The sequence below is a fragment of the Mchenga conophoros genome, linkage group LG11 (genome assembly GCF_057382185.1).
Source record: "Mchenga conophoros isolate Kocher_MC1m ecotype Shallow Benthic linkage group LG11, M_conophoros_male_GT1.1, whole genome shotgun sequence".
Taxonomy (NCBI): Eukaryota; Metazoa; Chordata; class Actinopteri; order Cichliformes; family Cichlidae; genus Mchenga; species Mchenga conophoros.
Window position 1 is genome coordinate 19,400,181 of NC_140536.1, and position 22,947 is coordinate 19,423,127.

Here is a 22,947-nt window from a genome sequence, read left to right on the forward strand (position 1 = left end):
TGTTGGTAATGATGTATGGATAACTAAGAAAAGTCTAAACAAGCTCAAGATTTCCAGCTCATTTCCATAATTTGTAAAGGAACCCCCCCCCCCCCCCCCCCCCATAACACATACACACTCACAACTGCTAAATAAATGCATGTCCCAGAAACATTTCAAGCTGCCTCTTAAATAGTTAATGAGACACTCTGTGCGTTTCTCTAATCGGACGAGAAGAACTTCTGACACTATGCTTATCAAAACACATATTTGCACAGATAGTAAACAAACAGAGAGCTCTGGGACCTGCCAGCGAACATTTCATCAGTCCTAAGGGGTTTCCAGGATTACAAGGATGCAGATTGATGCATGATGGTGACGACAAATACACGGTTTCTACACTTCCTCTGCTCCCTCAAAACACACAGCTACAGGATGTTTTTGTGTTGAACAAGAAGCGGACGGACTAAGTCACTGGGAGGAGTCGTGATGGTACTCACACTGGTAGCGGCTGTTTTCAAACTTGGGGTCGTTGTCATTCTGATCTGAGATCTGCACTGTGATCTGACAGATTCCAATGAGCGGCTCTTCTGCTTGATCGGTGGCCGTCACAGACAAAGTATACTCCCTCTGACACTCCCGGTCAAAACTCACTGCTGTGGTTATCACACCTGACACACAGTGAGGACATTAGCACACTTAGAATTTCAGTTTGTCATTGTTTGGACTGAATTGTAAAGCTTTTCTGATATCCAACAGGTACTGTGTGTGTAGAAACTTTTGAAACACACATATTTGATAAGACAGTAAAACCTTAATCACATAAGAAACTCAAAGAGGTGTTTGTGAATTAAGATTCCAAGATTTTTGTTGGATACGACCAGAAAGGACAGCTTTAGAAATGAGCATACCAGAGGAAAAGCTGTGGTTGAGCGATTTGGAAAAAAAGTAAGAAAGAGGGAAGGCTGAGATTTTGATAATATATAGAAAGGAGGGATTGTGACAAAAGAATGTTAAACATGGAGCTGCCAGGCGAGAAGAAAAGAGGAAGACCATTGTGAAGGTTCATGGATGTAGTGAAGGAGGAAATGCAGATGGTTGGAGTGACAGAAGAAGGTGTGAGGAATATGGTGAGGCAGATGATCTACTGTGGAAATACCTAAAAGGAGTAGCTGAATAAAGAAGCTGTGGAAGAACTGTTTGTAAAAATTATAATGAGTGTTTCTGAGCTTACCAGTATCAGGATCAATATCAAAACCAGATGCCACTCCGTCTCTGTTCATTATGCCATATTTGACCTCTCCATTGACGCCCATGTCAGCATCATGAGCCTGGACGCGCAGGACGAACGTTCCTGGAGGCTGATTCTCCAGGACTGCTGCGTTCAGGCTATAGTTCTGACACTGACAACCAAACAGCAAAGTCAGGGGTCAGAATTTGTCATTTAATTTGCAATAACGTAAAAATAAATAATAACTCGACTCACCTCCTTGAACAGTGGTTTGTTGTTGTTGATGTCATTTATTCCCACAATGACCTGCGCTGAGCTGCTGAGTGGGTATGGCCCACCAGATGCGTTGTCATCCGTGGCAGTGATGTTGAGGACGTACTGTGGCCCCCTCAGGCGTGGAGGAGGACTCCGCCGCAGCTTAATAATACCTAAACACACAAATACAGGTGGGGCAAATCAAATAGGGTAGAAAAGGTTTTTTTGTCAGATTCAAATTGAATATGTGCAGGTGGACTTTCTGACATTTCTAAGAGTTGTAATATAATTCACAAAAAGACTCAGATCAAATTGCTTGGGGCTAAATTTATACCTTCAGAAAAAAAGGGACATAATGAAAGTTCAAGTTATATCTTGTGACATTTTCAAGCCTTTAGATTGGGCCACACTAAACTCTATATAAAATAGCTTTATCCTTTAGCAGCTACAACACTTAATGGTCAGTAGCCTTTTTGTTATTTTGTGCCTTTACTTTTGTTTCTTTTACTTCTTTTACACCATTTTTGTCTTCAGATAAAGTCCAAAAGTAATCAACACATCTTTAAATATGACAGAGGCCTGGTGTTGGTTGGCAGGGCTCGTGGTTTCCTTTTATTTAGCAGATTTTTAAAAAAAAATAGAATAAAAATCAACATTTTCTACAGGGAGAAATACAAATTTCAGCTTCTTTCATGTTTCATCCAAAAGTGGTTTCTAATGCCAGGGGACACTGTTCACTTTACACGTTCCTCTGGAGGAGAACACAGAGTGTAAGTGCTGCTGTTCATGCTTTCCCTCAAAGACATCATAAAAGTGAAACTGCAGGATGTTTGTGTCTTTAAAAAGGGCCTCAATTTCACCTCAACTATTTGACATTTTTAAGTCACCTTAACAAGACATGTAATTGCAAATTATAAACGCTCACTGACTTTGCTTTAAATACACTGAATTCTGTATGGAAGTGTTTTCAGTTGGGTGTTCAGCTTCTTTTTTCAATGCTATTTACACTTTACCAGGCTACTAATATCTCTCATTATGAGATGGCAAATGACTCTGATACAAAGGCTGGTGCACACCAAGTGTTAGATGAAGCATTATTAATAAAATTGAGTGGCTCAGTTACAATACCAATTCCAAAAAAATTGGGATGCTGTGTAAAATGTAAATAAAAACAAAATGATGTGCAAATCTTACTCAACCATATTTCACTCAGAGTAGAACATATCAGTTATTTGAACTGGAGGAACATTTTGGAACTAAGTAGAGTGGCATCAGGTCAGGAATATGATTGGGTACAAAAAAAGAGCATCTTAGCAAAGTTCCTCGATGTAAAATTCTGAAGACTTTAAATATCTCATCATCTACATGAGAAATCTCTGTGGGGACAAAGATGAAAATCAATATTTTGGTCTTTGGGACCTCAGGCAGAACTCCATTAAAAACACGAACAATTCTGTCCAAGAAACCATTGCAGAGACTCAGGAAATGTCTAGATATCATTGCCTATGAACATCGTTTCTCCACAAATGTATATCAAAGCTCGTTTAAAATGGACTGAGACAAACTGTCCTGTGGTCAAAAAAATCAGAATTTGAAATTCTTCTTGAAAAACATGGATGTCAAATCTTCTAGGCTAAAGAGAAGAGGGACCATCTGGGTTGTTATGAAAACTCAGTTGAAAAGCCTGCATCTCTGATGGTGTTGGTATGGGGAGTCAATCAGTGCCTGTGGAAATGGCAGCTTGTACAACTGGAAAGGCTCCATCAATGATTAAAGGTATACAAAGGTTTTAGAGCAACACATACATCCAGACAAAATCTTTTCCAGGGAAGACCCTGCATATGCTTAACAATAACAACTCTAAACCATTTACTGCATCTGAAGAGTCTGGATACCGAACTAGCTGGTCTCCAGTCCAGACCTTAGACAAATTGAAAACACAGCAAAAAAGTCAACCGAGGACAAAGATGAGTCAGGACTGTTGAACAGCTTTATCCTACATCAGACAGGAATGGACCAACATTCTTCTCACAAAGGTCCACCAACTGGTTTATATAGTTCCCAGATGTTTATGGGACGGCCCTGTCTTAAATTTTGTGAGACCTGTCGCTGTGTGATTTACGAATGTGTAAATCACAGGAGAAAGATAAATACCTTAGGGGTTGCACTAGAATGTGTACATTTTGTCATTTTAAAAATTTACTATGTTTTCTATGTTGTACTGTCTATAAAATATAGGTTTATATTTGCATATCAATGCAAATATATCTTGTTTTTATTTATCTTTTACACAGTGTCACAGCTTTTTTGGATTCAGAGTTTTATGTAATGATGTTATGTTCTTTTAAATTTGTTACAGGCTATTTTCTGGTTATTTTCCCATCGTTTGAGTTATACACATACAAATGCCGAATGTCTGTGGATGGAGGCTCCCAGCCTCTGTGTCCACAATGGTAAAAGCTTAAGTTGGTGTAAAGGACAACTGACACGTTGAGCTTAAAAACAACATAGATGAAACGCATTGCTGTGATGTTTTCTGCTCTGTGGGTCACCAACAGCACAGATTGTTGGCACAAACTGCAGCCAGTAAAAAAGCTCGCATTAGTTTAACTCTGGCCTAAAACAAATGTCATATTTTTCTGCGCTAACAATCACTTGCACATTAACATAACAGAGCAGCAGTGCAAACAAACAAACAAATAAGCTGCTTTGGTAGAAACATGAATAGAGACACAGAGGCTGGGAGAGAGAGAGAGCGAACACATCTACATGAAAATACTTCAGAACTCTTTGAAGTGACAAAGCAGAACAGCCAAGCAAGCCAAAGGCCATCTGCTGCTGAAGTTCGCGCGTGCGTGTGTGTGTAAGAGAGAGAGACAGTCTTAAAATATCATTTATGTGCAAATGTTCATGTTTATATCTCTTTGTGCATGGACGCATATGTGCGTGGGGCACAGAGCAGTGCAGCAGTGCATGCTGGGTGATAAGGTGGCACAGCGGCTTAGAGAGAAAAAGACACATACACATGAACACACACACACACAGATAAACATGCAAAAATATGACTGAACATCTCACTGCTGCATATGAACTTTATCTTTAAAGTGTCTTTCTCTGACATACACATTTATACTTGTACTTTTGTGAGAAAACTCATGGACATGATGCAACCCCTGGCGCCTCACCCTCAGTGAATACAGTTTTTTTTTTATTTGCACACACATACAACACAGTAACATCCTTTAAATATGAATGAATCAGATAAGGCAGGAGAGGTCAAGAAGTAATTATCTACACTCAATTTAAAGCACAAGGAAAATAAACAGCGCAAGGGAAAAGGAAACATTCAGAAATGCAATGTGATTTTAAAAAAATCACAAAAGAAAAAAAGGATTCGAAATGGTAATAAAATGCCTACAAGCTTATCTTCTTGTTGTCAAGTGGTCCCAATCAGTAAGTGTGTGTGAAAGGTGTTCACCTTTTACCTAAATGCAGTATGAAACAGTGAATTTCTCTTTAATTCTGCCCCAAACTGAGAACCAATAAAAAAAAAATTCTTAGCTCAAACTGACCCTCACAAAGACACAGAGACAAATATGTAAATGAGTCAATTATGTCAAATAGTTTATATTCTAATAGTCTATATATTCCTGCACCGATTCTACATTTGTGTGTTCATGTTCTTTCTATTTATGCGTGCTTGTGTGTGCGTGTTTTCTAGGGGGGGTTCACTGGCCTTGTTAATGCTACCAAGCTTTATCCCAAATACTCGTCACCATGGCAACAATCACTTTATTCTGTGAGTGTATATGTGTGTGCAGCTTGGTAGAGTGATCTGAATGCTGCTGCTGCTTTGTGTGTGTATAAAAGTTATTGTTTGTGTTGTTTGTGTCTGTTAAAGCTACTTTGCTGGCAAACAAATAAAATGCTCATAATCAGTTAATGAGTTTTTGTGCTATTCAAAGCAGACATCGCTGCTGTCAGTCCATGGGAATATATCACAACAAGTACTGGTCAAAGGAAGGGAATATTTACTTATTCTAATAATAATTACATTTTTTTTTACTGTCTTACTATAATAATCATAGCAAATGCATGTAGGTCTGTTCCTTTTAGATGCATTAATTCATCTGGATGAACCTTACTATATTAACTGCCCTTTCTCTTGATGTTCACACAGTGTAGCAGTGGAACAGAAACTGTCAATCAAAAAGCTGTTTGTCTGTGTGCAGCTGTGATGCACTGAAAGTGACCAATCGTAAGATGACCAGAACATCCCTTGGTTTCTGCTTGAAAACTCTTAAAAGCCAGATCAGTTGGATTTCTTAGGATATTTAGGGCTTTTTTACCTTTATAACCACCTGTTAGCGTTTCTGCCTTCCATGTCTCGTCTATTTGATTGGATGAAGATGACTTGCAGTTTTTTGCTTTGTGCTCTGAGAGATGCTCTAGTTGTAAAACATTAGTGCATGCATATACATTACGTAAAGTCTACACAATTGTTCATGAGTCATTTAATAAATCCGAGCTGCAGCTCAGCATTCATTAGCGTAATTAGCTGCTCTTTTCCTGCCCCCTCAAGAAAAGTTGAGACTGGATAAACTGCAAGCATGTCACTACTAGTTGAGTTTGGTCAGAACCACTATAATTAAAAGCAGATTGTTATTTATGTCTGCAGTAATTTTAACTTGGTGGTATTGCTCTGCAATGGCAGTGAACATGACACCGATTAGTTAAACCCAGGATAGAAGCACATGAAGTGGCTTGCAGCAACTGTGGGGAGGGGTAAAACCTTATCAATAGTGTGCCCTATATGAGATATGCCAGTTGGATGTGTAGAAGGATATGAGATGAATTATCAGCCAATGAGGGTTGGCGTTAAGATCAACCGTTATCAGATGTACTTGGACTGCCAATTAAATTTGGCTTCGTGGTTTGCCTGAAAACCTGTTGTGCTCATTTCCTAATAAGCAAAATGCTAGAGCGTACATCTATTTTCATGTTATTTAAAGCACTTTGCAAGTACATTTTGTGAAGTGCTATATCACCACCAAACTGGGCCACCTTCAAACCCCCTGCCACCTGCTCCTGTATCAAAGACTCCTTAACCAAACGGCCTCAATCAGTCCCACTCAGCCCCCACCTCTCAACCCTACTGTCACTCAGCACCAGATCCCCACAGGGCTGGATCTCAGTCCCCTACTGTATCCCCTGGACACCTATGACTGTTTAATAAACCACCGAACCAACATCATAGTCAAGTATGCTGATGACACCAACGTGGTTGGGCTCATCTCTGATGAAGATGACACAGCCTTCAGGGAAGAGGTAGAGAATGTGTCCTGTTGGTGCTCAAAAAATAATCTGAAGCTGAGCTCATAATGGACTTCAGGAGGCTCAGACAGGTCCACTCATTATAAATGGAGAACAGGTGGAATCTGTCTCCATCTTTAGGTTTCTTGGCACCCACATCTCAGCCAATCGCACCTGAACCCACTTCCTCTGTGTCCTGAGGAAAAATAACCTGGACTAGAAGCTGCTGCTGGCCTTCAGCTTCAGCTGCTTGCTGTCTTATTTGTGTTTACATAAAAGAAGAAACACATTTTATGTACACCAGCTGCCGCTCCCTTACCCTTCTGGTTGTCAAGCAGGAAATTGCTATCCTCATTGCCTCCAGTGATGGCGTAGGAGACGCCATCTCCGTCCGGGTCGTTGGCATGAACGATGGCAACCAGAGTGTCAGGACCGGCATCCTCACTTAGGAAGGTCTTATAACTAACAGAGAGGAAGAGAGAAAGATGTGTTATTTCTTTACTGCATACAAGCACTTTGCAGACCTAAAGAGATGAAGGATGTCATGAAAGGGTATTAATGTATGAAAAGAAAAATAGGCTGATGCCAGAATGAGAAAAAAGTTCAATAAAAAAGTAGAAGAAATAAAAGTGTGAAAGAGACAGTGGAGCGAGAGGAGAGGTGAAGATGAAGTGAAAACAGATGGAAGAGAACAGTGGGATTAAAAATAGATTCTGAGTTAAAAACAAACTTAATTAACAGATTGACTCTGTGGGCGAGAGACCCAGACAGCGACAGGGGTGAGGCAGGAAAAAAAGAGAGAGAGAAAGCTCACAGCTGATGTTCATTATTAAACAAAGTTGTATTAACAATTCAAAAGGTGACAAAAAATGAAAACGGCTGCAAAGAGTAGAAGAATGAGGATAATTCTTACACGCTCTGTGAAAAGATGGGTGCCTCGTCATTGGTGTTGGCGACTCGGATGCGGATTGAGGCTGTCCCGGTGCGAGGGGGTGTTCCTGCATCCACTGCAACCACCAAAAACTCATAGATGTGATTAGGGCGCTCATAGTCCAAGCGACGGGCGGGGCTGACCACACCCCCAGATGTGATGCTGAAGTCACTGCTGGGAACGAAGTATGAGATCTCCGAGTTTATCCCGGAGTCACAGTCCCGGGCAAGTACTGGATGGGAGGTGGGTAGGGTGAGGAGAGAGGTGAAAGAAGAAAGAAAATTAGTTGTAAAGTGCAGAAGATAACGCGGGGTAAATAAGGAACAGAAAGAAGGGCTCAGAGAAGATGGTTGTAAAGATAGAGGTGAGAGGAGTAGGAAACAGAGATGAAGAGATTGGATAAGGTGGAAAAAGAAGAAGAAGGGAGACATTTTTATTAATAACTTAGTTTGTACACTGTTGTAATGTATGTATGATTATGTGTACTTGTCTGTCTCTGTAAGGACCAATCTGAGTTTGCAGCCTTGAGATTGATGTAGTTAGTCTTCACTGTAGGATAAAATCTTCAAAGACGTGCTTGGAGGTTCAGACATAGTTTTAAGGTTCAGGTTCGGTTAAGGAGCTCAGTAATGTAGTATGTCAACAAGAGTCCTTGCAAAGATAGAGGGTAAAATAAGCATGTGTGTGAGGATGTGATGCTGGCTGCTCGCCTAATAAGAGCAAAGCCTCGCTGAAGCTGGAGTGTTTGATCTCAACCAGTCACCAGCAGCTATGACAGATGGCTCTGACTCACACACACACACACACACACACACACACACACACACACAAACACACACACACACACAGGTGTAATGTGTTGGTTTTGTGTTCACACAGACCCTACTTGACAGATCAGTGTGTGTGTTACCTTGCAGCAGTGAGGTTCCAGGTGCGATGCTCTCAGGTATGTTGTCTCTGGTGTAGATAGAGTGGAGGAACTCTGGTGTGCAGTCATTCTCATCCGTTATGTGTACAACCACCTGCAGGGAGCATCCCACTGTTATTATCTGGTATCAGATTATACTTTATGTTGGTTTCATATTCATTTCAGCGTGAGCCAGCAGGAGCGAACAGGTGAGTTATTTCATCACAGTAAGTAAAGCTTTGGGAAGTATGACACACAAAAAAAGAATTGGGTCACACATAATCACTGATTCGACTACATTTTAATGACTGCTACAGTAGATAAAGATGGAGCTTTATCTGCTGATTTATCTGATTTATCTACACTCCATGTATAGTGGCAACTCAAGCTGCGACTATACATAGAGTGTATAAAATTTATAATCAGGAGTCTTCACAAAACAAAGTTAACTTAGGGTTCTTAACTTATTTGTCCTTAAAACATTGTCCTGTGGTTTGCATGTGCCACTTTTTTCTGAATAAAAAAGCCATCTTCATGAAATTTAATGGTTAAGCAAAGATTTGACAGACACAGCTGGTAGGGATGTAATCAGTTTTTTCAATTTGATTACAAGAGCAGTATTTTGTGATTCATCAGGGTGGCGTTATTTTATGTCAGAGCTTTTTTGATTGTATAATGCAGTTTATTATGGGATACACACACAAAAGAAGAAATCAGGCAGACAAATTCTTTGTTTCAGGTTTATATTAAACTAATCAAAATCAAAAGACCCAATCAAACCAGTGCCTATGACAGAATGAAGAGAAAAACCATGAAGATGTAAATTTAAAGTCATTTTTGTTTTGTTTTCAGACATTTTCTATTTCTTATCACAAGAAACTAGAATGTCTTAGTGTAAAATTCACAGCAGACACTCTGACTTTATTAAACGTATATACTTTTCAAGATAATTGAAGCAAACATTGTGAAGACATGTCCTCTGGTCAAGGATGAAAAATATTTTCTCGTTCTCCCCACTTCTCCTTCAAACGTCCTAAACCTTGAGCCTCTGCATCATCACCTCTCTGCTGTTTCAGTTTAGTTTCACCCACTATCCCGAGCTCCTGGAGCCCAACCAAAATGCTATTTTCCATTCCCATAAAGCCTGATTTAACTGGTAAGGCTGCAGACATGACCAGTTGAGCACAGCTTTTCTCGGCAGTCCTGAACCTTTGACACACCACCTGTTCAGTAATAACAGCAGGGCAGAGGAGAGGCGAGCAGAGAGGATTTAGATGCATGACTGCTTCTGCAAACATGCACTGAATATTTAGAAGCGTAAACAGTAACGCTATTCCTTATTAGTTTTTTTTTTACATCCAACTCAACAGGTGAATATATATTTCCTATGCTGAAAGACTGATACAAAAGAAAGAAGCACATACACACCTTTTTACATCGGAGAGACACAAAGGCAGAAGCACTGACTGCAGTCACTGTGGTGCAAATAGTAATCACTTGATAACAGTAATTACTTGATTTTATCCTTTGCTGCACATGATTTGTGTGACTTATTTTTACTGACAGAAAACATTTTTCATTTCTGGGGGATTCATTTGTGCATGAAGAATAAGAGCAAGTGTTTATTAGTAATAGAAAACATTGTTAAAGTTGAGAGCTTTATGAAACACCACAAATACACTTTTTCTGTAATATCTGCTAAGAAATTGATTTCATATGGTTAATAGATTTGACCAGTTGTTACTTGAAAGTGATAAATACAAAAACCAAGTAAAAACACAAAGATAACACCGTTTGACAGGCATGAAGAGCTTTCAGCTGAGAACTTGGCATTTCTTCTGTTTATCCATCTTCAGTACTGTTGATCCCGCTATTGTTTGCTGAAGCTTTATCAGAAATGGTTTCAACTGAAGGGTGGTTGGGAAACCATTGTTAAAGAAGGCGGAGAGTAAAGGCTAAGTTGTGCCAAATTATATAAGAACTGGAATGAAAATCATTGGAAACAGGTCTTCTGGAGTGATGAATTCAAACTTTTTTTGTTTCAAATTTTCATGAGTATGTACAGAGGTGGTTGGAAGAAAAGGACAGGAGTGAGTATGTACAGTCATTCATGGTGTGGGGCTGCATTTCAGCCAGTGGTGTTGGAGATCTAGCCTCTGATCTCCCAGCACGATATCATAGCAAACCATGTAATAGACAGGCCGGTCCACCGTGTCCATTTCACGCTTCAGGCCTCTCCAAAGAGTGAAATGAACACACGTGCACAAATTTTAGTACCAGCAGGGGGAGATACTATATTTAAAGCCAAGAGGTCGCTAGTGAGCAAGGAAGGTATGAAATACATTCCAGTGTCCTTCATCACTAGAGACAATTAAGCTAGGTGGCTAATATGTATTTAAATGTGTTAATAATGTATGTTTAAACACTTTCATGTGATTATTTTCATGGTAGCCTGGAATAAAAATATCTCCCTCTGCTGGTACTGCAACTTGCATGCATATCCATTTTACACTTTGGAGAGACTTGGTGTGTCTATTAGACATTTTTGGATCTCCACCAAGTAGACAAAAGGTCATGTACCTAAATTTTGGGGGAAAATTCCCATCAGCCAATTCCCATATACTGGGTGAAGATGGATTCTTTATATAGTTCAGGCAAAGACAAGTGTACTTATAAACTAATGGTTCAATAACAAACCAATAGCTGCTCACGGACATAATTTTTTTTAACCTAAATTCCCTTCTCTGTTATATATTTAAAGATGTTTTTCCTTTACAGGTGGCAAAGAGATGCTATTTTAGTGTGTTATTGAAACTATCTTGAAGTCTTGGGGTTTCTATATTGAGAAAATTGGGAAAACGTGTGTAGTCTAGATTCATATAATATTAACAGTCAAAAAAAGGTACTAAGCTTGACACCAAATGTCAATATAAAGCTGTTCGACTGAACAATGGAAAGAGACAGAGACATGTTGACGGCTTTAAAATGTCTGATGAAGGTGATGAAGCCAGAGGCAATAAAAACCGCAGAAGCTACAGTAAGGTGCAACATAAGCAGTGCTGCAAAACCCCCTCTCTCTCTTTTACATGCACACGCACTCACTCACACACACACGCGCACACATGCACACACACACACACACACACACACACACACACACTGGCATGCACGAACAGGCAGGGCATTTATAGTGAATTAGCCAGCCAAGCTTATAGAGCAGCAGTGGCCTTTGGGGGACACTGGTAGTTTAGCAGCTATTCTCTCTGTGTCTCAACCATCTGGACACTGAGAGCAGGTGATAATGGATTTCTCTTGGTGTGTGTGCTTGTGGGAGTGTGTGTTAATGTGAACAGATGTAGATATCTGTTGTAGTAAGTCTTCAAAGCTTACTCTGAGGGTAAAAGTCAGTACTTAGCAGCCAGGCTTTTGCACTTTACGTATGTGTGTATGTGTGTGTGTGTGTGTGTGCTCGAGCCACATATAATCTATTATTGTGCAAACCCTGTAACAAAATAAAAAGAAAGCTCCTGCACCACAAAACTGCTGATTCCTAAGTGATTCCTAAATTCTGAACGCAGCTTTGAACTTGTGCATTTCACTGAGTTTTCATCGTGAGAGCTTCACGGGATGCTCAGCAGTTTGTTTTTAGTGGTATGCTTGCAAAATAAACACATAAATTTAATAAACAGTAAATGAAAGAGTTGCATCACAGCATCTGATTCAGCAGCAGCACTTTCTTTCTCATTTTAAATTAATGAGTTTTCATCAGAGAAGTGGTATGCCGAACTGTCAAGGGTCAACACCCTTACATGTTCTCAGATATGTGTGATGATGAGCTGTGGATTTATTTCAGAGGCTGTGGTAACACTTACAACTCTGTATTGACCTTCCAATTCACACCATAATACTCCATGGCCATCATGTGATTTGACTGTAAGAGTTTAATATGCCATTGATGTGTGAACACTTAGAGTGCCTACCATTCTCCACCAGTTATCAGATATAATAAATTATTTTCAATCACTCTCTAACTTCTGTTTTCAATTATCAGGTTGTCTGAGTGTTATTTTTCCCTGGTTATTGTTTTAACTGCAGTGCACGGGACCATAACTTTGTCCCAAAAGATAAAGCTGTGTGTTAAAGCTGTAGCTACATGCTGTTGACATGGATGTATAAATTTAGAGCTTGCATTCACACATCAAACTTGTAAAAGTATTAGTCACTTTACACAGATTAATAAATAGTATATTTGCATGCTTGGTAGTGTAGCTGTACCTCTGCCACGCTGCTAAGGCCGGTGTCGGGTTCAGAAGCTCGGACCTGCAGGGTGTGCAGGTTGTGACCACTCTCATAGTCGACGTTCCTGGTGAGGCTAAGCGCTCCGCTCTCCTGGTTGATGCTAAACAAATTCCCTGGATTAACGAGTAGCATGTATGAGAGACTCTTCTTCTGGAAGGAGACAGCATGGACAACTGCAGCTCTACATGGACGTGGACATAAACACACACAAAGCAAGAAATTTAAGCAACATTAGCAACAGTTTTCTTACCAGAAAGAGAAAATAAAGGGAAAAATAGACTTGAGTTCTCCAAGATTTTATGAAATCCTTTTCTTAGACCTCTATCTTCTGCTGAATCAGATAAAATACTGTGTTAGTTTTAATGTATGTGTGCACCACTTCACAGTCAGCTCCAAGTAATGTCTTAGCATGGCTTAGCAAAAATGCTGCAGCCGCGGGGGAACTGTTAGCTAAGCCCCCTAAAAGTAGAAAATATCGAGAAATTTCCATATCTTTTGTAGTTCTTTAAATGTCATTACACATTGGTTGTGACATTTCCTTACCTACTTTAGCACTGTTGTTATTTTTATTGCTTGTATTCCTGTTTTTATCTGTGTAAAGCACTTTGAATTTCTTTGAATGAACTTGGTGTGCCTTGCCCAAAGTATAAACATGACCACAGGTCTGCAGAAAGCTGATCTGCATTTCTTTTTCCAAACAGACTTATAAAGTGAAGAGGAGCTGTGACGTGCTGGTCGAGCTCCAGTGCTGCGTTTAAAGTCTGCAGCCTTCATGGATTATTCTGAACTCAGACACCATTGCAACCCGATTAATCAATTTAACATAAACTAACACACAGGTATGCACAGACGCACATACGGTCAGAGGACACGTGCATGTGAGGACATAAAAACAAATAAAAGGGACATAATGGAAGAAGAGACACACAGAAACCACATGCAGAGATACACCCACAGACACACTGCTCACAGGGTGGCATGGATACTTGGATATTAATACAATGTGCTTTGCGCCAGCAGCCCCGAGGATTCACACACACACTCTCCTTCATGTTTATCCAGACCTCGCTTTTAATAAATATTTGAATTTGCCACACTTTCAAATTCTCAGCCTCAGGCCACACTCATACATCTGGGTCCTCTTCAACCACCTCCACCCACCCCAGCCTTCTCTGCATCATCCCTCTATCCTTCATTTTCTTCTCTTCCCTCTCCTTCCTTCCTCTATCATCCCTTCACGCTCTCCACATCCCTCCACCTCTCCCTCCTCCTCCTTCTTCTTCTTTCCTTTTGTCTCGCTCTACAGGGCTCATCTTTTCATGCATCACATGACATGCAAAGCAAGGGAGCAGGCACACACAGACAGACACACATATGCACAAAATGCCATTTTCACATTCTGTGTCTGAGGCAGTGGAATGCAAATCATGTTTCTGTATATATGGAGTCAGAAATATAAACAGACACTTTTGTTAATAAAACCTACTCACAACAATAGTACCAGATGTAAGATTACAAGTACTTCTAATATGTCTCTCTGTGTATAACCCTGTCAGTAACATATACAAACATATAAATTAAAAGCACATAAAACTGGTACCTGTTGGATCACTTCTAATGCAGTTGCTTGATACAAAGCAGCATAAGGTGCTGTATCAAAACTTGTACTAATGGATCATACAGGAAATATGCGCTTAGTATTTATTTTTATGTGTTAACTGCCAGGCATTTTGGTTTGTACACATCTGTACATCCATGCAAAGGGTGAACCCGTCATTGTCAATAGACCACACAAGATGGCGTCTTCTGGTTTAACTGGTGTAACTGGTGGAGGCCTAAATGCTAAAAATAAGACTTCAGAATTTGTCGAGTAGAGAAGGATCTGTAACAAGGAATGATAAGAAAAAGAAAAACTTAACACTGTCACTTTCACCTTTTTTACTTATTGAGGTTTATATTTCAGAAAGCATGCGTGTAGCAAAAAGCTTCTTTTAAGTTACAGTTTTTCTCAGTCGCTTTGGTGCGTTTCTCAGAACACCATTAACATTTGCACAGCAGTTAGTGCATTTCCCAAAACAATTAGTGCTACAGTCACTTGTTCACTGTAGAATACATGTAAACATAAAATCACCCATTTGGTAGAGCCTCCTCATGAGTGACAGCTGTAATTCACCTGAGATCAATTGTTCAATTTCGGAGACATTTCCAGGAACAATGATACAGAAAGGTATAGGATTTGCTTGACAGATGGCCAATTTTTGGCATGTGATAACTAGTTCAACAATTTTGTGTGTGATGACTCAAGCAATGGATGTATGACTATTCGTTTTATTGGGAATGACTATTCAGCATCCATAGGTATGATTACTTTTGACTGACATGACATAAGCAAATGGAAATGTCAGAAAGCAGCAGGGAAATGTATGGAAGCAACTGATTCATGTCCAAAATCATTTGCAGTTTGTTCAGAGAGAGGAGAAATTGCTACTATGATGTGCACAAATGACTGAGTGTTGTGGAGGTTGAACTAATAGTTATGAGAATTTCAATTCTGATCTGAGAAACGTACCAAAGCGACTGAGAAAAACTGTAACAACTTATACTGCAAATAAACATCCAATGCTATTCTTTGGGAGTTTCACTGTATGTATGCATAAGGCATATATTTCCAAAGAAACTGGTAAACCTGTGAGACCTAATTGACTTGTGAAGGGCTAAAATGTATAATAGCAGTCTGGCAGTTTAGATGAAATGTCTCAGATGCCATCTTGCATTTTACAGGATTTAAAAGATTAGCCACTAAGATCTTGACGTATTACAGAACTTTCGAGTGTCTTGGAGTGTATACAACTTACTAAATGTGAAGCCTCAACAGCATAGCCAGGTGGTTATAATGCTGTAAGTGTTATTCACAGAGCATACACACAAACAAGGGATAACAATATGTCAAACTGCTGTAGGGACTCACGGTTGGCCAACGGGTATGTTCTCTGGTACATTCAGGCTGTACGTGGAATTGGTGAACTGGGGTGGCCGATAGCCTGCAAGGATAGCAACAGTGGCTGGTGGCCCTTTACGACCATGTCCATCCACTGCCTGAACCCGAAGGAGGTACTCCTTACTGGGGGTCAAAGGTCGACCGGTTGTCCTGATCTCCCCAGAACGATGGTCCACCTCGAAGCACTCCTCATCACCTTTATAAAGAGAAAAGGAAACTCTGCCTTTAAAAACATTAATTTAAATGATAGATAGATAGATAGATAGATAGATAGATAGATAGATAGATAGATAGATAGATAGATAGATAGATAGATAGATAGATAGATAGATAGATAGATAGATAGATAGATAGATAGATAGATAGATAGATAGATAGATAGATAGCAGCCACAGCTGTCCAATTATAAAACTAAATAAGGTAATATGAAGCTAGAGGGATTCTCTGAGTATGTTTATTTCTGTGTGTGTTTGTGATTAACACGTTTTGAAGAGTCCCCACTGGAGAAGAGAAGGAAGAGGGAAGGGAGCAGTAGAAATGTGGAGACAATTTGACAAAAGAGAAAGAAAGCAGACATGGAAACTTTGAGAAGAGGAGGACAAGAAGAAAAGTACAGTTTAAAGTTTGCTTAGCCTCTCTGTCCACCATAATAACTGCCGTCATCACCTCTTGGGCTGGTGCAGAGTCCAACAATTTCAGTAGCTTTCATCCTATATTCTATCTATTATTTATTTCTAAAATCCCTGAGAAAATAGTTGTGTCTCAGGTTCTTGCTCACTTGTTTGGCAATAATCTTTTTGAACAGTTTCAGTCTAGTTTCTGTCCCATTGATTCTCAAGAAAACAGCCTTTGCAAAATTCACCAATGACCTCCTAATAGCAGCTGACTCTAGTCTATTAACCATTCCTCTTCTTTATTTCCATTACTATTTATGCAATTGCAGACTATCACACTATGTCCCATAATATCCTTCTTGACAGACTAGCCTCTACTGGAATTAATAAACCACCCATAAACTGGTTTAATTTCCATTTTTAAATCCTATCCTGGTTCAGTCAACTTAAATATCTCAGCTGAAATTTTCATTTCCAGTTATACCACTTGTTCTCCAGGGATCTGTTTTGGGGCCTCACCTATTTATCAACTGTCTATTTCCTTCTTTTGTAAAATTATCAGCATTTCAATTTCCATTGTTATGGTGATGACACCCAGCTCTACCTGTCAGCCAAACCTACCACCACTCTCCCAGCCACCTTCCTCCAGGAAATCAAATCCTGGTTTTTCTCATTGGCATCCAGAATGTCAAAAATTTTCCCTCCCGATCGACAACTCCTCAGTTTCTCCTTCCCCTCAGGTTAAGAGTCTGGGTGTCATCCTTGACAGCACACTTATTATGTCACTTGCTCCTCATACTTCCATCTTTGTAACATTAATATATAAAGACATTAATGTCTGTCTGTCACAACCAATAGTACTCCCATCTTTATTCACACCTTGGTTATGTCCTACATGGCTTCCTGTATATCTCTTTCTCTCATATCCATCCATAACTTTCAACTGGTCCAGAAGTAGTCACAGAAGTTTCTCCATTTATCACATCACATCTGTTGTTCAGCAGCTTCACTAGCTCCCAGTTAAATATCGTATTGATCTTAAGATTCTGCTCCTCACCTTAAAGGCAATCCATAACCTCCCTCTGCAGTACCTCTCTGAACTACTGCACGTTACACACCCATTCACATCCTCAGGGTTTCTTCTTCTCTTCTTCTTACTATGCCTTATGCCTGTTTGACTACCAAACAGTTGCTTCAGTTCCTCTGTTCCTCACCTCTGGAATTGCCTCCCATGAAACATCTGTAACACTGATTCTCTCCACTTTCAATTCCCATCTCATAATGCACCTCTTTAAACTGTCATACTCACTCTGCTGGTCTTCCACCTGTCATATGAATCCTCTGTTCTTAATTACTTTATATATTTTAAGCTTGTTTTACTGACTTGATTGATATTTTCTTGGTTCATTCTTGCACTTTTTTAAAACTCTTTTGTGTAAGGTTTTGAAAGGTACCCATTACAAAATGTGTTTTTATTATTGTTATTATTGTTAAAAACAAAGATAGGCAAAGTAAGGTACCACTCACAAAGGCCTAGACAACATCCGCGACCCCTAGACAACTGCTAGTTACTAAAAAAAGATTTGTATTCCCCAATTGGTTGGCAAGTGGTTGGTGGCCGAGGGAAAGTGGTTACAAAGAGGAAACCCATCCTGCCTGCTGCAGCCATCCATAGTTTGCATGGAAGATGTGTCTTGTCTGCATAAACGTGCTAACTAACCACAGAGCAATAGTGAAACTTGAAAAAAAGTGTGACACAGGCACACAACGAAACAAAGAGGCAAAGGCTGTATATCATGTCATGAATAGAAAGAAGATGAAAGGTTAGAATGGGCGGATAAAAAAAGACATGAAGGGCAGAGAAGAATCCCCAGCTGTTGACTGGAGGGTTTTGAACCAGCAGCTGCATCCAACCTGTCAATCATCTTCTCTTGTTTTGACTGCTGAAGGGAGATTTTTCTGACACTTGTTTGTCAAAGTCTCACTAAATGAGTTGTGGTTTGCTTCTAAAGCAGCGGTCTCCAATCTTTTTTGCGCCACAGACCGGTTTATGCCCGACAATATTTTTACAGACCGGCCTTTAAGGTGTCACGGATAAATACAACAAAATAAAACTAGTACCGGTACCGAAAAAAGAAGATTTATTAATAACACACATGAAAAGACCCAGGAAAACCGAGTAAACGATAAAAACGATAACAAAATAACGCTGAAAACCGATAAAAACCCTGAAAACCATACATTTCACACCTGAGCCTCAACTCTCGCGGCCCGGTACCAAACGACTCACAGACCGGTACCGGTCCGAGGCCCGGGGGTTGGGGACCGCTGTTCTAAAGCTCCTACAGATTGCCTTTATTGTCTCACTTTCATAATAATCTCTTTTGAATTAAAATTAAAACTGACTTAAAGTAGGTTTCGTTCAGAGACAAGAAGATGCATATTGGTTTCTTGCCCCTGATTGGCATAGCATGAAGACTAGGCAAGAGGCCAGGGAACCAGCTGGCAAACCTGTCCAAAAACTGAATAACAGCACCTCTAAAAGCTCACTGACTCATGCTTTATAACTGCATTCAGTGACCTAAAATATCCAATGACCTGTCCAATTGTTCTGGACAGACATGTAATATATGGTAGTTGTTACTATAGGAAGAAATATATTTTACTGTGGAATAACACTACTATGATTTTGTGAAACTTCTGAAAATAAAAACTGATATCTGTCAACCTCATCTACAGCTAGAGACTGCTATAGATTCTTAAGTTGTCACTTTACAATGGAACCATTAAAATTTGAGATTTTTATTCCAAATAAGTAGGATTCATGGTACTGCATTTGAGCCCCCTTGTGTAGGTATTTGACTATGCAGAGTGAAAGATTTTGGGTATACGGATGTGCTTGCGTGCACTTCAAAAAAACAGAAAACCCCAACAACAATGCTGAATGCTGACTGGTTGAAAGTTGGTCCTAAACAGGAAAGGGAGAGACAGCTGAATTTATCAGCAACATAAAGAACACAGAAAGTGGTTGAAGTGGAAATTATTTTTGAAAGTTTCACTTTATAACTTAGGTCTTCTCCTTGGTTGTTTGGAGGACCTACTAAATATAAAAAACATATTTTAAAAAATCTTGATGGTGACGCCTGACAGGAACTGGATCAGAAGATTTTACATATCAAATACAAACACAAAGGGTTACAAGTTTACAGTTTTATAAGAGTAGCATTCCTGATGATTAGATTGTCTTATTCATTTAATTTTTATAAAATCTAAGTTTAAATTAAAGTGAGTCTTGCAACTTGGTGTTGTTTTAAGTCTATAAAAACATGGCAGAAGGGAATGACAGTGATTTATTTCAGTTTTCTAAGAATATGTTGAGTATATTGAAGAATAACAGAAGATTTTGTAGATATAAAAAAAGAACCATTTGTTTCAACTTTTATTTTTTTAATAGTACAGTGATGTCAGTGAGTGCACACTGTTTTTAAAAAGACCCACAGAAACTGAAACTTTCAACTCATTTTTAAGCCACTAAAACAAAAACTGCAAATTTAGGATGCTGTAACTGATTAAAATAACATTAATGCCCCTAATTGGCTTCACTCACTCTACATGAATATATTTTCACATTGGCATGATGTTAAAAAAACATTTTTAATATAAATTATTGGATTATTCATTCGTACACATGTAGTCACACGCCAAGGGGAAGTAAGAAGCTTTTAATAAGAAAGCATTAGAAATTAGCTCTCAAAATATCTCCCCTTTACTTTCCTCCCCCATTTTTCTTCACTTAAAAAAAAAAAAAAAAATCCACAGCCACCGGCGCCCATCCGCCCACCCTCTGACTCTCCCACTCGCTGCCTCTCCAGAGACTTCCCTATTATTCCTGAATCTGGGAGCTTTCTTTGCCCCAGGGAGCGATTAACAGCGCAGCTCCATCCCGTTCTTGAGCATTTCTTTCTCCCTCTTCCATTTGATGGTAATTGAAATTCAACAAGTCAAATTTTTATTTATAAATCACTCTTTTGAAAAAAACAGGTTTGTCACACAGAGCCTGGCAGAGCTGCAGCGGACCTAATTACAGATACGAGCGGGAGATAAGAGCAGGAACAAACACATGACAGGTTTTTAGAAAAACTGACTGAAAAAAGATGGAGGTTTGACTGTGGTAGGTAAAAAACACCCCAAAACAATGAAAAAAATACAATGAGTCGGGCGAGTGTTGATATTATAAAAGACGTGTTAATGCATTTGAAATGTATCTTTCATCTTTGAAGGGTTCTTAACATCTTAATAGCTCATTTTCAGCATATACAGTATACAGAAAATATTTATATAGTCATTATGCACAATACAGCAATTTAAATAAGATTTTAACCACTCACCCTCAAGTAGGAAGAACTGAGCTCGTCCTAGTGTCCCATCTCGTTGTCGTGCTGACAGTCGATACACTACAGAGCCTGGTGTTGCATCAGGACCAATAGCAGCCAGGTAAGGTGAGGGAAACATCGCCCACTGCAGGTCAGCCTGACTGGGCATGCTCAGAGTTAACCTGCACAGGTACCAGTCATCACCTGGATAAGAGAGTAAACAAATATGACATTACTACATGTAACTGATTTGAAAAAATCCTGTTACTCAAGAATCCAAGATAGCTCTGAATAGCTACCATACAGTGATTAGGATTATGTAGCTGTCCTTCTGAAAGGAATGGTTGCATTTAGCCAACTTATTACTCCCCCATGTACCTGCTCCACTCTCACTTGAAAATAGTTCAATTGTTATAACACCATTAAGTTTGTGAATGTTACTTCTCTCGCAAAATCAAGAAGGAGGTGAAACTTAAAATATAAGAGAATGGTTCTTGCTGGTATTTAAACTAATCTGTTTATTTATGTATTGTTAAATAACCCTATTCAAAACTACCTTTCACCCAATGACGGCTGGGATAGGTTCAAGCCCCTCATGACCCTGAACTGGATAAGAGGAAGAAAATGGGTGGGATGGATAAATGAATGGATGGAAAGAAGCCCTTTTCAACTGAATACTAATCTTTATTGAGCCCAGGAAAATTCATAACATTTCTATAACCAAAAAAGATAAATGTTTGAAAAATGTCCTCAGAAGACAACAGAATCTGATTTAGTTACTTGGCCAGTACTGTATATACATATGGTTTATAGTTTTGTTATGGCTTCTTATCCAGTATTAGTATTGGATAGTATTAGTATTAATTCAATGATGCAGTTCAATGTTGAAAAATAACCTCTTTTATTTAGCCTTTGGTTTTAACCAACTGAAATATCTGACTGTTGAGCTACTAAGGTGACCAGTCAGTTTCTATATGTGTCTCTCAACCTGTTTTCCAGACACAGGACATCAAATAACTGCATATAAAATAATAATTATCCACAAAAAAATGGACTGTAGTGTCCATGAAATGGCTTTGTATTAAGAGTATGCAGTATGTATTTACAAGATTACAAATCTAAAATCAACATTGTTAGTAACACATTAGCCATAAAACTGCTAAACATCTGGTTTTAAATCATGTCTATGTAAAATATGTCATAGAAATGCATTTGCTTTTAGAAATAATGACTCTTTGTACTATAATATACAGTAACAGTCAAAAGTTTCAATTGATAGTGATTTAATAGATGATTTCTGTGCATCAGTGTTTTTATATGTTTTTATTTAAATGTTACCTAACAGTCCCTGTGTTTTGGTGGTTGGCTGAGTGCTTCAACTGCATGGCTGCTATTGTTGTCTCAGCTTTGAAGTGACGAAGCTTGTTAGCTAAGCCAGCTGCACTCGTTCAGACAGTGGTTCAGCCAATGGGGACAAGGTGACATCTCTCAACTTTTGTCATTTTTTCCTCATCTCTCATCATCACCTTGCTGCTCCAGAAGAGAACAGTGAAGGAGTGACAGGGAGGAAGAGAGAGAAGGAAGCAGTTCCTCCAAAATGAAACAACAGAACTTTCACAAGATCACAAAGACACACAGCAGGAGCTCCCATTCTCCCAGTCAAAAATACACACACGCACGCACGCGCATGTTTTTTCTGCATCCAAAAGTCAACTCTCTTTATATATTTTGTTGTGTCGTCTGGTTCTGAGGAGGCATTTGTTTGGTTTGAAGGTGCTTTGGCGCTAGCTGTTGTTTTGGCTCTTGTGTCGTTTTGCAACAGCAAAGGAGACAACAGCCTGAACAAGCGAGGAAACTTCACTTCAGAGAGACCAAAAAACGAAAAAAAAAGAGATGAGGAGGTGGCAGAAGAGGAGGTGGAGGAGGGAAGGAGGTGAAGACACAATGGTGTCTACCTTTGTTTCTGTCTTCTCTGAAGGTCTGTCAACAAACTGAACATGAGAGGGAGAAGGAAAAAGAGGAGGACAGGAAAAAGGAGGCAAATGAG

The 22,947-nt window shown here is 39.3% G+C and overlaps 1 protein-coding gene across 1 annotated transcript in view; it reads right to left on the bottom strand.

Annotated features, from left to right (window-relative positions):
- LOC146563938 (neural-cadherin) overlaps window positions 1-22,947 on the bottom strand; it is a 154,900-nt gene that overhangs the window by 65,825 nt on the left and 66,128 nt on the right. The window contains exons 2-10 of the mRNA XM_085291324.1: window positions 20,916-21,104; window positions 15,884-16,109; window positions 12,892-13,096; window positions 8,620-8,731; window positions 7,692-7,941; window positions 7,098-7,240; window positions 1,466-1,638; window positions 1,214-1,382; window positions 480-650 (exon numbers count right to left, since the gene is read on the bottom strand). Of these exons, the coding sequence (XP_085147450.1) occupies window positions 480-650; window positions 1,214-1,382; window positions 1,466-1,638; window positions 7,098-7,240; window positions 7,692-7,941; window positions 8,620-8,731; window positions 12,892-13,096; window positions 15,884-16,109; window positions 20,916-21,104 (1,638 nt within the window). The remainder of the gene's footprint in view (window positions 1-479; window positions 651-1,213; window positions 1,383-1,465; window positions 1,639-7,097; window positions 7,241-7,691; window positions 7,942-8,619; window positions 8,732-12,891; window positions 13,097-15,883; window positions 16,110-20,915; window positions 21,105-22,947) is intronic.